Here is a 13,318-nt window from a genome sequence, read left to right on the forward strand (position 1 = left end):
AAATGCACAGATCAGGTAAATATCCTATGCTCTTTGAGTATAAATTAAGTATATATACATTTAATATATTTATATATATATGTACATATTTGTAAGTAAATTTTATTTACGTAATATCCAAAGCAGTACATTTACTATATAGTTGCACATACAAAAAATTTATAACGCTTTGAAGTTTTATTAGATTTGCCATAATATCTTTAAAATATAAATAATATATGAAAGGCTACAAATATTAGTACACGAAAAAAGAAAAAAAAGCCAAAAAAAGCTGGTTGATGGAAAAGGTGTATAAAGGATATTGTGCAAAGAGTTCTTATTTCTTCTTTATTAAATTTGTATGAATTATGAATGTATATTTTTTGTTTTAGAAAAAAGTACTTTTTACATATGGAAAAATATGTTTTTATAAAGGTAGTAAAATATTATATAAAGCATAAAGCAGTATATAATACAAAGAAACGAATTGTTGTTTAAGGGAAAAGTGTAATTTATAAGTTATATTTTAAAAATGCATATGCACCACCCTTATATGTATGTTTGTTATAATTTTTTATATCATATTTCTTGTTCACGGAATGGTAGTATCATTATAAATATTTGTACATAAATTTCATTTTATGTTTAAAATGTTTTTTTATCTTGCTTTATTATTTACTGAACTGTGTGTATTATTCATGAATATACGTAATATTTCATGAAAGTGTATATATATATGAGGATACATATATACGTACGTACCTACATGTACACATACTTAAATATATACATATTAATAGAAAAATGACAACAAACTTTTTTGTATTATTTGTTATATATGTAATTACTATAAAAATTACGAAAAGATAATTTGATTGATAATAAAATGGCTTCTTTAAAAATACAGTTATAAGGAGATATAGAATTTGTTTATGTCTTCTTTAGAATTTGTGAGAATTTTGTAATTCCATTATAAATATAGATTCTTTGTTTTTTAAAGAATAGTTAAATTTTCGTGAAGAAACGAAGCACACATGCTGTGTCTTCTGCATATATGTATAAAATAAATAAATAAATAGATATATATGTATGCACTCAGATCCGATTTTACCCTTTCTTAATTTAACTCCAAAAATGCACCTAGTTTCAAACTAGAAAACCACATTTCCAAATGACGTTCGACTGATTCAAAAAATATGGATACAACTTAATGGTATTTTTTTTTTTTTTTGTCAATTTTTTTGTTCCTTTTTGGAAATAATTGTTCATTATCAAAAAAAAAAAAGCGCTATAGAAAATATAAAAAAATTACAAAAGAGTAACAATTTTTTTTTTAAAAGCTTGCTGTTTTTTTTGCTAAAATATTATTTTTATTTGTTCTGAGGGAAGCATATTATAGCAGAACAACGTATATGTAACTACATCAATTCATTATATACGCGTATATAGGAATCTGTTAGAAGTATAAAATGAACACCCTAAAAAATTAGAAAAATATTAACTTTCGCGTAAATTAGAAAGTTCTCCATAAATATATTTTTCACCCAAAATTTTACATTAATTACATATATGTATGAATGTACGTACATATGTATTGGCGTATGTATGCATGCATTATTTACATATATACATTTATGCAAAAATGAGATATGCTCAAAATATAAAAATTATCGGGTGCACACATAATCACATGCACATGTTAAAAACTTTGTAAGTTTTTCTTTTTTTTTTTTATTCGAATTCCTCAATTTTAACATAATTCCTTTCGCATATTTTTTTTAAATTGTGTATGTCTACCGACTTGGGTCGCTCTAATGGATACATTAAACCCCTTGATAAAACTAGTTGGGACATTACACCTATGGATCTAGAGATAGCAAAAAGTACCGTATAATATTCCGGGTATTTAATGCCATAGTGATATAATAGAGAACCACTGTAACAATCTACATTAGGATATGGATTTTTCACTTTACCAGTAGCTGAAAGTATTCCTGGTATTACTTTATAGCACATTTCAAGTATTTGTACTATTGGGTCATCTGGAAAATGAGTTAAGGCAAAATTTCTGAGAGCTAAAAAACGGGGATCGGGGACTCTTAGAACTGCATGACCATATCCCGGTATAACTCTTCCGGAGTTAAGAAAATTTTGCGCATATTTTTCAATAAAACCATATGTTAGTTGTTTATCACCTAAGTGTTTTTTTATATCCAATAAAAATTTTAAGCATTCTTGGTTAGCTAGTCCATGTAAAGGACCATACAATGCGATAGCACACCCAGAAAAGGACAAATATGGATTACCTAAAGTACTTCCAATTAAATGAGATACATGTGCACTTGCATTTCCTCCTTCATGATCACTGTGTAGTAAAAAATAAAGTCTTAACAAATCTCTCACTTCATTATCTTCATAACCTATTAATTTTGTAAAATTAGCTGACCAATCAAGATCAATATCTAATTCTATACCTTCCCCTTTTTTAATAGTATTATCTATAAAAGTTCTCTTATAAATATAAGCACCGATAACTTGAATTTGTGCTATTAAGGAAACAGCATCTTCCAAAATGTATTTCCAGTATTCTGTTTTTAATATTCCTGTAGAATATTTTAATTTAAATAAAGATAAAGATTCCAAAAAAGAAACTGTTGATATTAATTGACTCATTGGATGTGTAAATGTTGGTATATTATCAATAAATTCAAAAACAAATAACGGAATTTTTTTAGCTCTGCAATATAATTCTCTTGAAAAAAGTTTTAAGTCATCAACAGCTGGTATTTCTTTTGTTAATAAATACCAAAACATAGCTTCAGCCATAGGATATTCACAAGTATTGTCCCATTTGGGGAAATCTTTTAATATCTTATCTACAGGTCTACCTCTAAATAAAATTCCTTTTCTTTTTTCTAAAATGGAAGTATCAGTAATTAAAGTTATTGTATTTCTCAATCCACCAATTACATTATTTGGTGTACATATAGATATGGGTGTATTTGGATATGTATGCATAATTGTTTTTATTTTTTCTTTCGTTTTCTGTATACAGTCATACGTTTTTTCCTTCAAAATGGTCATAATAACAGATTCTTCATTATCTATACTATTAATATTTTCTTTTATTTTAGCATAATTTTCTAAGTATAAGTTTCTTTCATAACTATTATTACTCGAAAAATAACGAGCATTGTTTGTTCTCATTACATTAGTTCTATTACCTACTAACCCATGAACATCTGAACAATTAAAAGAATTCTTCTTCTTCTCATTTGTTAATTTTTTTACATTATAATTCCTTAATTGTATCACATGACAACTATTCCTACGTTTATTATGAAAATTCTCATTTTCTAAACAATGTGCAAATATGTTATTAAGTTCTACTTTATTCCTCGTAAATGCGTTGTTGCGTGTAATGTTGCCGATTCTTCCCATTTTTGAAAGGCACATAAATATATATACATATATCTGTATATATATCTGTATATATATCTGTATATATATATGTATATTTATATATATTTATATATGTATATATATGTGGGTACACTTGATTTATGTTATTCTTTCCTTAAATTTATGTTCATTAATTCATATACAAACCTTTGTATATGTAAAAAAACATAGTGCGTTGTATGGGTAAAAAGTCTAATATGTAAACACAAAAAACGAAGATATAAAAAAATAAAAAATTTTTTTTTTTTTTTTTTCAAATTCAAGTTCTATATATTAACATAAAAGATGAAACAATGGAAAAATAATGACATGTACAAATTTTACGGTTTAAGAACAATCAATATATATGGATCTTACAAAATTTCACATATTGAGAAAAAAACGGGATTAAAGGTATTATATTTTCCTGAAGTAAATATTTATTTTTGTTATGAATGCGTATATATACATATATATATATATAATTACATAAGTTTATGTGTATATAATATAGAAAGTCCTATTAAAGGAGTTTGTTTTGCGGGGAAATTTTAAGATCCAAAGTTTTAATATAAAATATAAAGTATATTTAATTATTTTTCAATATCATTTTTTATTATCATCTTTTAGCATTTTTTTTTCTGTTTTTGGATTATCGTTAAAGCTTTTCGTTTCAATTTGTATGTGTGCTATAATTTTTTGTTTGTTCATGTTTTAGCTCATAACATAGCTTTATTTTTTACTTATTTTTTTTTTATTGCATGTGAACATGTTGTTTTTGAGCTGTGTAACTTGTAAATATCCTTAGCGCAAAATACAGCTTCTTAAGTCGAAAAAAAGATTTTGCTTTTTTTATATTTTTTTATTTTAAATATCAATGAAATATAAATGATGCATGCTCCTATGTATAAGTCAAATATAACTTTTGCTTATACATATATATATGGTTCATAATTATAAAAGCATAGGAAGAACAATGTAATTTGGCTGCTTGTGTATTTTAGCAAAATGGGAAAAATACAAGCACTATAAAAGAAGTAAATGCAATCACACGTACACACATAAATATGAACATAAACTTTTTACTGAAGTGATTGAGTAGGGAGGTCGGTTAAAAGGAAAGCTGTACATAACTTCGTAAGTCTTTAAAATTTCATCCGTAAAGTTTTGCAAAAAAATAAAAATAGTGAATTTTACTCTTAAAAATATCTGGAAAATTATTTATATATTTATTTACCTACGTACGCATATACACACATTTCCCAAATTAAGCACTTAAAAATTTAGAAATATGAAAAAGGTGAAGGGTAAAGACTATGGTCATTTCTGTAGGGAAAAGGGAACGTTCAAATTTTTTATGAAAAAAAAAAAAAAAAAAAAAAAAAAGGCTACAAAATAGATAAACAAAAATTATCGTATCCCAATATGCTACCAGATATTAAGAAAAAACCACGAAGGAATTAAATATAATTAATGTTCGAATTCCTCAACGTGTGAAAAAGTTAACTTTTTTGCACTGAAAATGAGGCAAGAAATTTTTTGTTAATTTAAAATATTTTGTCCTGCAAATGATTCTAAAAAATAAGGGGAAGATATTATAAAATTGTAAGGCAACTTAAAATTTCTCCTAATAATTTAAAAAAAAAAAATTAAATAAGGAATTAGTAGTGTGATATCTAATTTAAATTTTTATGAAACAGTTTAACTCTGAAAATTAAATAAATAAATAAACAAATAAACGAATGAACAACAAACGAACAAACAAGCAAGCAAACAAACAAACAAATGAATAAATATAATGGGAAAGAAAGATAAAAAGAGTAAAGAAAAAAAGGAAAAACTAAAATTGAAAAAAGAGAAACAGAAGCTAAAGTCATTGAAGTCGAAGAAGAAAAAAAACATTAACACATTAAGTGATGAAGATTTTGATACTATTTGTATGTATTATGAAAATTTAAATAAAAAAGATAAATATGCTCATATAAATATAAACAATAATTCAAACAATACATTTGTGGAATGCGAAAAGCCTAGTCCTAGAAGTAATTGTTCAGTAACATTTATTAATGAAGAAGAGTTCCTTTTATTTGGTGGAGAATATAATGACAACAACGAATTAATAGCATATAATGATTTATTTAAATATAATATAATAAAAGATAAATGGAAGTATTATTTTACAACTAGTAAAAAGCCCAAGCCAAGATGTTCTCATCAAGCTGTTTATTTCAATAAAAAATTGTATATCTTTGGTGGGGAATTATGTACGAATACTCAGTTTTTTCATTACAATGATTTTTGGTATTTCGATCTTAAAAATAATACCTTTGAAGAAATAGAAACGAAAAACAAAAAAGAGGAAAGACCATCCCCCAGAAGTGGTCATCGAATGATTTTATGGAAAAATTGTATAATTATGTTTGGAGGTTTTTTTGATAATAACAAGTCTGTAGAATATTTTAATGATCTATATATGTATATAATAAATAGTAATAAATGGGAAAACTTAACAAATGTATACATAAATAGTTTATTTAAAAGGTTAACGGAAAATAGTAGCAATGTATGTAATCTTAATCATAACCACAATACAAATAACGGTAGTATTAATAACAATTTGTCGTCGACAAAAAATGAAAAAAAAAATAGCGATAAAAATTTCCAAATGATGAAAAGTAAATTTTTTAAAAATTTTGATTTAGATTCATATATGCCATCAAAAAGATCTAGTACAAGTTTATTCACAGATATAAAATTTCAAAAAATATATATATATGGTGGTTATGCTCAGGTGAAAAGCACTTCAAGAAATGCCATTGGTGTTTACTATAATGATATGTGGATTCTGAATATAAACTTTTTGAATGAAGATAACATTTCAGTAAATTATAAAAAATTAAAAAAGAGTATTTTTCAACCATCTAAAAGAATCGGTTTTAGTACATGTATCTACAAAAATTCCTTAATTTTGTTCGGGGGCGTTTATGATACAGTGGAGGAAAACAATTCTGGAAAGGGAAGAGTCTGCAACATCAATGATAGTAGCAATAAAAATAATAGTAATAAAAATAGTAGTAGTAAAAGTATTACTAATAGTAGCTTATTGGAGGAGCCACTAAACATGCAGTCCATCTTTTTTAACGATTTATATTTATTTGACATGAACAAAGAACACTGGTCTTATTTGAATTTGAAAAGTAAAGACAAAAAAGGTTTAAATAGAAATTGTATGGAAAATATAAAAAAGGAAACAGAAGAAAACAGTTTAGGGGATATTACCAACAACAGTAGTAGCAATAAACATATTCTAATAGGAGGAGAAGAGGGAAACTCTAATCAACATAAAAAAGGGAAGTTTGAATCGAAAGACCTTTCAGATGGTTATTTCAGCCATTTGGATGATTACAATGAAAGTGATGATGAATATTATTCTAACGTGTTTGTGTATTTTGACGAAAATGGAAATAAGAAGACAATAAGAATAGAGAAAGAAGAAATGGAGGGACAAATAGAGAGAGAAGGAAGGAAGGTAAAAGATAACAAAAAAGAAAATGAAAATTTTAATGAGGACAAAGAACACATAGAATGTATGCAAAACTTAACCCTAAAAACATCGGTAGTTACGAAAGAGAGGTATACCGTAATAGACAAAATGATAGATACTCATTCCGTTTTTGTACAGTTTGATGATCAAAAATCCTCGACAGAAAATAACAATATTGAAGATTTAAATGAAAATACAAGTGATTTCAACCGTTCGAATTGCAAAGATGATACAAAAAATTTAAAGGAGGTACTGCAAGTGCACAATGTTAATAGTGATAAAAATATAAATAATCGAGATGTGGAAAAAGATAAGGATGAACGGATAAATAATTTAAGTATTACAGATTTAGACAGTGATAAAGAAGATAAAAAAATGAAGTTCATAATAAATGATATTGAGCCAATAGGAAGAATGAATAGTCATATATTTGTGATAAATAAAAACTTGTATTTATTTGGTGGCATGTATGAATATAAGAATAACGAAATTATTCTAAGTGATTACTGGAAAATTAATATTTTTAAAAGAGAAAAATGGGAATTAGTACATAAAGGTAATTTAGATGATATATATGTGGATGCATCAGATACAAGTTCTTCATTGTCTATAGATGATGAAAATAAAGATGACAAAGAGATAGAGGATTTAATAATTTGTAATAAAATTAAAAAAATAGAAAATAAAATTAAGGCGGAAAGTGGTGGTTTGAATTTTGATGTCAATGAGAATTTAAATGAATTTTTTTTAAGAACAAAACAATTTTGGTTAAATGAACTAAATATTTTTAACGAAAATAAGCAAAATAGAAAAGACGCTTTTATTCTGTGTGAGCAAAAATACATAGAGCTCAAAAAATATTATAATAAAATTCAGAAATACAAGGAATTGCTGTTAGAAGAACATTACGAAGGAAGCATAACGGAAGATGATTCCACTGCACAAGAAGAGTCCTCTAATTTATTAGTTGATTAGACGAGTAAATATCTACAGTGCGCGTAAATATATCATACGTTTCGAACGCATTTTTTTTTTTTTTTTGTTGTGTTTCAAAAAGAACTTAAAAATTAATAACTTTTGTTTCATGTTTTATCGTGCCTCTTTTAATATCAAAAATTTTAATTTTTATGCGTCTTTATTTTTTTATTCATTTAAAAAAAAAAATTTTTTTTAATGCATTTTTTAAAGTTTCTTTTGTTTTTAAAAAAGTTTTCAAAACCTTTTGATTTTGTAGTTTTAATTATATTAGCTGCATTCATTTAATTAAGGTTTGAATTTTAAAAATTTTCCTTTTTCTTTATTAATTAGATTTAGTTCATATTTAGCACAATTCAAATAAAGTACATTTTTGTATGCGTATTTTTGTAAATATATATATGCACATACCTCTATATATATTTATGCATATACATATATATGTATGCATTATAAAAAATTAAACATTTTTAATTAATAAAACCAAAAATGATACTTATTCCCACATGTGTATAAACAGATATAAGAAGACCTTTTACGAAATAAAAAAAAAAATTAAATACAAATAGTTAATTTTCATTTTTCAAAAGGAAAGAAATGAAAAAAAAAAAAAAAAAGGCAAGTTTTTTTATTTATGGGATAAGTCTAAATAATAAAAATTTTAACAGCACAAATATAATCAGCTCCAAAAAGATGCAATTTATAAGTTTTTTAGTTTTTCTGTACGCCTCCTCCGTGCCTCTATTCCTTCATGCTTCTTTAAACGTATTCTGAAGATCTCAATTTTTTCTTTACTAATTTAATCACTTCCTATCATAATACATATAATCTAAAAAGAGGGAAAATGCCAAAAGCATCATTTTCCATTCTGGATTTTGGACTTCTTCAAAATTTATAGTATAATTATCGATGTCACGTTTTACGAATTTTAAGAAAGGCACCTCTTTTTGTAGATGTGCAACTTTCTCATTAGTTTTTGCATCACGTAAATAAAAATTACTAAATTTAAAAGGACCAAATGGGCATGGAAATAAAATACTCACCTGACAACAAGTATCATCCATATATATAATTTTATTATTGGATGAATCAAATAAATCAAATTTGTACGAACAACAACTGTATGGGGATTTTATTTTCCCAATTAATTGTCTATTATTATTATTTGAATAATCGTACATTTTTATAGTTGGTCTATTTAAACAAAGGAAAGTACATGTGCAATCTTTTTCAATCATAATATCAGGTTTGCTTAATTCTTTTCCATATGTTAATATTTTCATATTAATTGGAATGCATATTTTGGGTAAACAATTTCTACTGCAGAATTCCGAGCTCTCTATAGCAGTAAATCTTAAAAGTTCAGTTGACGCATCTAAAATTAAATATCTGTTATTAAAATCTAATTTAATCCCCATAGCAAAATCTGCCAAAAATTCTCTATCATCAAATTGTTGTTTTATTCTGCAACCTTTTAAAGGCGCTAAGATACTTTTCCAGTCATTCACAAACATATTCATTTGTTGTTGAGGTGGGCCCATTGGGTAGGTGTATTGATAATTGTGCATATTAGGATAGGGGTAATTATAATTCATATGTGGGTAATTCATATTAGGGTTATTCGTATTTGGGTTATTAACATATGGGTTGTTAGCATTTGGATTATGAGGATACTGACTATTAACATTAGGATTGTTGACATTTGGGTTGTGAGCATATTGAACGTTAACATTGGGATTGTTGACACTTGGGTTGGGCGCACAGTGACTGTTAACATTGGGGTTGTTAACATTGGGGTTGTTAACATTGGGGTTGTTAACATTGGGGTTGTTTACATTTGGGTTGGGCGCATATTGACTGCTAACATTCAGGTTATTGCCGTACTGGCTATGAACACTGGGGTTTTGTGCCTCCTTCTTTACCATGTCTGAAGTGTAAATAGCTTTTTTTATAGGAATATTCGTGAATTGGTTGTTCATTATGCATTAAAAGCTGTAAATATTTGTTTTTATTTATATGTGGATGCAGTTTCTTCAGGCCTTTTTCCCTTTATTTATTTTTCTTTATTTAATGAGTGTATTACAAATTTATTAGTTATTTGATTATATATTTATATATATATATATATATATTTTTTTTTTTTTTTTTCTTTTATTTTGTTTCCAAAATACATTATAATTACGTATATTTTTAATTATTGTGAGTGTTTCAGCTTTAAATTTTTTTTTTTTTTTACTTAATTCATTTTGACTTGCAAAAAATGATTTGAATTACTTGAGAATTTTTCTTCGAAGTACAATTAACAGCTTAACGTGTAAATATGCTACTGTGTTGAAAAATGCAAAAAAGGGGTAAATATTTTTAAAAAAAGTTGTACTTGTAAAGTTAGACATATATTTATGCTTATATTCATATACATATATTAATATAAACATATTCGTACAAATATAAGCGTATACATACATTCGTATACATATATTCATATACATAATATTCATATACATATATGTACATACATATATATACCATTTAGCACTTATATAACCCTAAAAATAATTGGGTTTTGTTTCATCTTTTTGAAGTGATATTAAAAAAATTCCTTCAATTTAGATTTTGGAAATGGGGGAAAGGTAATATTATTTTGGCACGCCCGCTTTTCATACATATATTATGTAACATCAATACTTGTATTATTGTTTTTTTGCTAACATACTTTTTACGTTTATATGCTATGGAATAATGAATTAGCATACAAATCTGACTTTCCAATTTGTAAAAAAAAAAAAAAAATAGGGGAAAAAAATGTACTTTGCATAATAGCTATTTCATTTTCATTTTATGTTATATTATTATTTTTGTTTTTTCTTTTTTAAATTGATATAAATATGACATTAACCATTTTCGTAGTAAAATTTCATTGTTAAAAACCAAATTATAAGATTAAATTTGATGAAAAACTTATCGCAAATTTAATTTTTACGCAATTTTTACGTAGGGTCTAATTTTCCTCAAAATGAGGAATTTCTTTTATAAAAGAAGGATTTTTTATAGACAATTATAAATATAATAATATATATATTTATGTTATATGCTTGAGGCGTGTATGAATATACATACTCGCAAATGTGTATATTTATAAAATTTTAAAACATTCAAAGAGGCATTTCATTTTACTTCTATATTTATGTATTAACAATTTAGTCTGATGGAATTGTTTAATTATGCACACTTATGCATTTCAAAAAAAAAAAAAAAAAAAAAAAATTAACAGAATGATTATTTTTTCTATATTCAGCTTTTTACAGTTATAATGCCTCATTTATAAAATTGAGGTGAAGTTTTTTCCTTTCAAAAAGATTTATTTGCGCACGTATTTTAAGGGTATAACGTAGTGCTTTTTCACTTTTACAGAAATGTAACATATGTATGTTTAATCTGCTACTTGTTCCAATAACTTAATGTATAGATTATTTTTTAATTTTTTTTACAGATGAAGGAATTAAATGAAACATTTAAAATTTCCTTTTAATTTGTTCAAGTCGTGAATTTATTAAATGCAAATTTTTTCAATTAGTACTGAACGGTGAAAGGTGAAAAATGTGACACGATGGGTGTATATATATACTTGTGTAAATAAAATACATATACCCATCTTTTAATAACAATTTTTTATCGATGTAAATATATATCGGGAAGAAAATGAATCAAGGGTAAAATCAAAAATGTACGTCATTTAATAAAAAAAAAAAAAAATACACGCACATTATATATATATATATATATAATTTAATTTCCCTCTTTTCCTTTATTTTTTTTTTTAAATGAATTTATTTCATTTTATATCAGGTCAAAAATAAATTCTTGGTTTCCTTATATAAAATGGAGGAAGATGTTTCTTTTTTTTACAACACTATAGTAGCTTATAAGTTATTTTTTAATTTTATATATTCTACATTTTTAAAAGAAATATAATTTTTAAAAAAGGTTTAATATACCCATTTGATGTGTACAAATTAACATGTAACATGTAGTTTATAACTGCTTAAACATCCTCACGCAATTCTACATATTAATGTTTTTACTGTAAGTGCCCTGTTTTCGAAGTTGTTTGTATATTTTTATGCATATATTAAAAAATCGGCATTATGAAATTGGTGACTACATATTAAATTTATGTTCAGTTGGGTAATAATAAAAGGAAAAACAAAAAAGGAAAAATCCCAACTACCAGAATTTCACTGTTATGCTATTTTATTGTGTTCTTTTTTATTCTCTTTTATTTTTTTTTTTATTTATTGGATGGTGTAGATCAGCCATCATTTCGATATCCCCGTTGGAAGGTGATAAAACATAATTACCTTACACATATTATATGAACTCTGAAATGTATCTACCTCTCCTGTGCAATAAAAATCTGTTGCACTGTTTACACAGTTTTTTGTGGTGAGAGAATTTACATATATGTATATATATAAAGGCTATATTTACCCTTTAAACATAATTATTCATGTGGAATTTCCAGAAATGAAGTAACGGCGCGCCCAGCTCGAATAATATAGAGGGAATTAATATCATTTTAGAAAAAGTATATAAATAAATAAATATATATATATATTTAGATAATGCTTCGTAACATAAGAAAAAAAAGGAGGTTACAAATAAAATATTATCACACAATCACTGTTATAGATTTATATACATATATATATATATACATACGGTAATTGAAGAAGTATACATTTTGTACATTAACATTCACAGTGTCCACATGTCAACAACAACAAAAAAAAAATAATAAAATAATCCCTTTTTGCTGTGCAATACTATATTTCCATTTTCTGTAGCTAGCTTTTGTTTATACACACCGGTACTCTGTAACTTTTGTTTCAACGTTTAATAATAATGTACCCTCTTTCAGAACTTTAGGTATCTTTAAATTTTGTTTATTTTCTTCTTCTTCATCATCATCATCATCATTTTCATTATATTCTTTTTCTTTTTTTTGTTTTTTTTCTTGCTGTAATTGCTAAAAAAAAGAAAGGAAAAATGGAAAAAGCGAAATAATAACTTAAATATTTACAGTGTATAAAATTCAAAAAAAAAGGAAAAGCAAAAATGGCATTTGTCAGATTCAATAAACGGATGAATAAATTAGATACGTCATGAAAAGCTCATTTTAATATGGTGTGCAAATCTGTAAAAAGATAGTATTCACCATAATTAAAAAAAAATATATATATAGTAAAAAAAATACATGGAGATTATCTGAAAAGAGAAATAAATCTTATCAGACCTTCAGAATAAAAATATATTACCAGAGTAGAATTAGTACCTCAGCGACAAATACATTTATATGTATGTATATATTTAAATATATAT

The 13,318-nt window shown here is 25.2% G+C and overlaps 3 protein-coding genes across 3 annotated transcripts; 1 reads left to right on the forward strand and 2 right to left on the reverse strand.

Moving 5' to 3' along the window:
- Nucleotides 1-1,710: 1,710 nt before the first annotated feature.
- On the reverse strand, nt 1,711-3,420 carry MKS88_003284 (citrate synthase; the record flags this gene model as incomplete). Its single annotated transcript, XM_067216361.1, has 1 exon — nt 1,711-3,420. The coding sequence occupies one exon, from the start codon at nt 3,418-3,420 to the stop codon at nt 1,711-1,713; it is 1,710 nt and encodes a 569-aa protein (XP_067073016.1).
- Nucleotides 3,421-5,218: 1,798 nt separating this feature from the next.
- MKS88_003285 (kelch protein K10) lies at nt 5,219-7,939 on the forward strand (the record flags this gene model as incomplete). Its single annotated transcript, XM_067216363.1, has 1 exon — nt 5,219-7,939. One exon carries the CDS (start codon nt 5,219-5,221, stop codon nt 7,937-7,939), a length of 2,721 nt encoding a protein of 906 aa, XP_067073017.1.
- An 803-nt stretch (nt 7,940-8,742) lies between these two features.
- On the reverse strand, nt 8,743-9,918 carry MKS88_003286 (phospholipid scramblase; the record flags this gene model as incomplete). The annotated part of the gene is made up of 1 exon (XM_067216364.1): nt 8,743-9,918. One exon carries the CDS (start codon nt 9,916-9,918, stop codon nt 8,743-8,745), a length of 1,176 nt encoding a protein of 391 aa, XP_067073018.1.
- Nucleotides 9,919-13,318: the final 3,400 nt, after the last annotated feature.

The sequence above is a fragment of the Plasmodium brasilianum genome, chromosome 10, assembly GCF_023973825.1.
Source record: "Plasmodium brasilianum strain Bolivian I chromosome 10, whole genome shotgun sequence".
NCBI classification, from domain to species: Eukaryota; Apicomplexa; class Aconoidasida; order Haemosporida; family Plasmodiidae; genus Plasmodium; species Plasmodium brasilianum.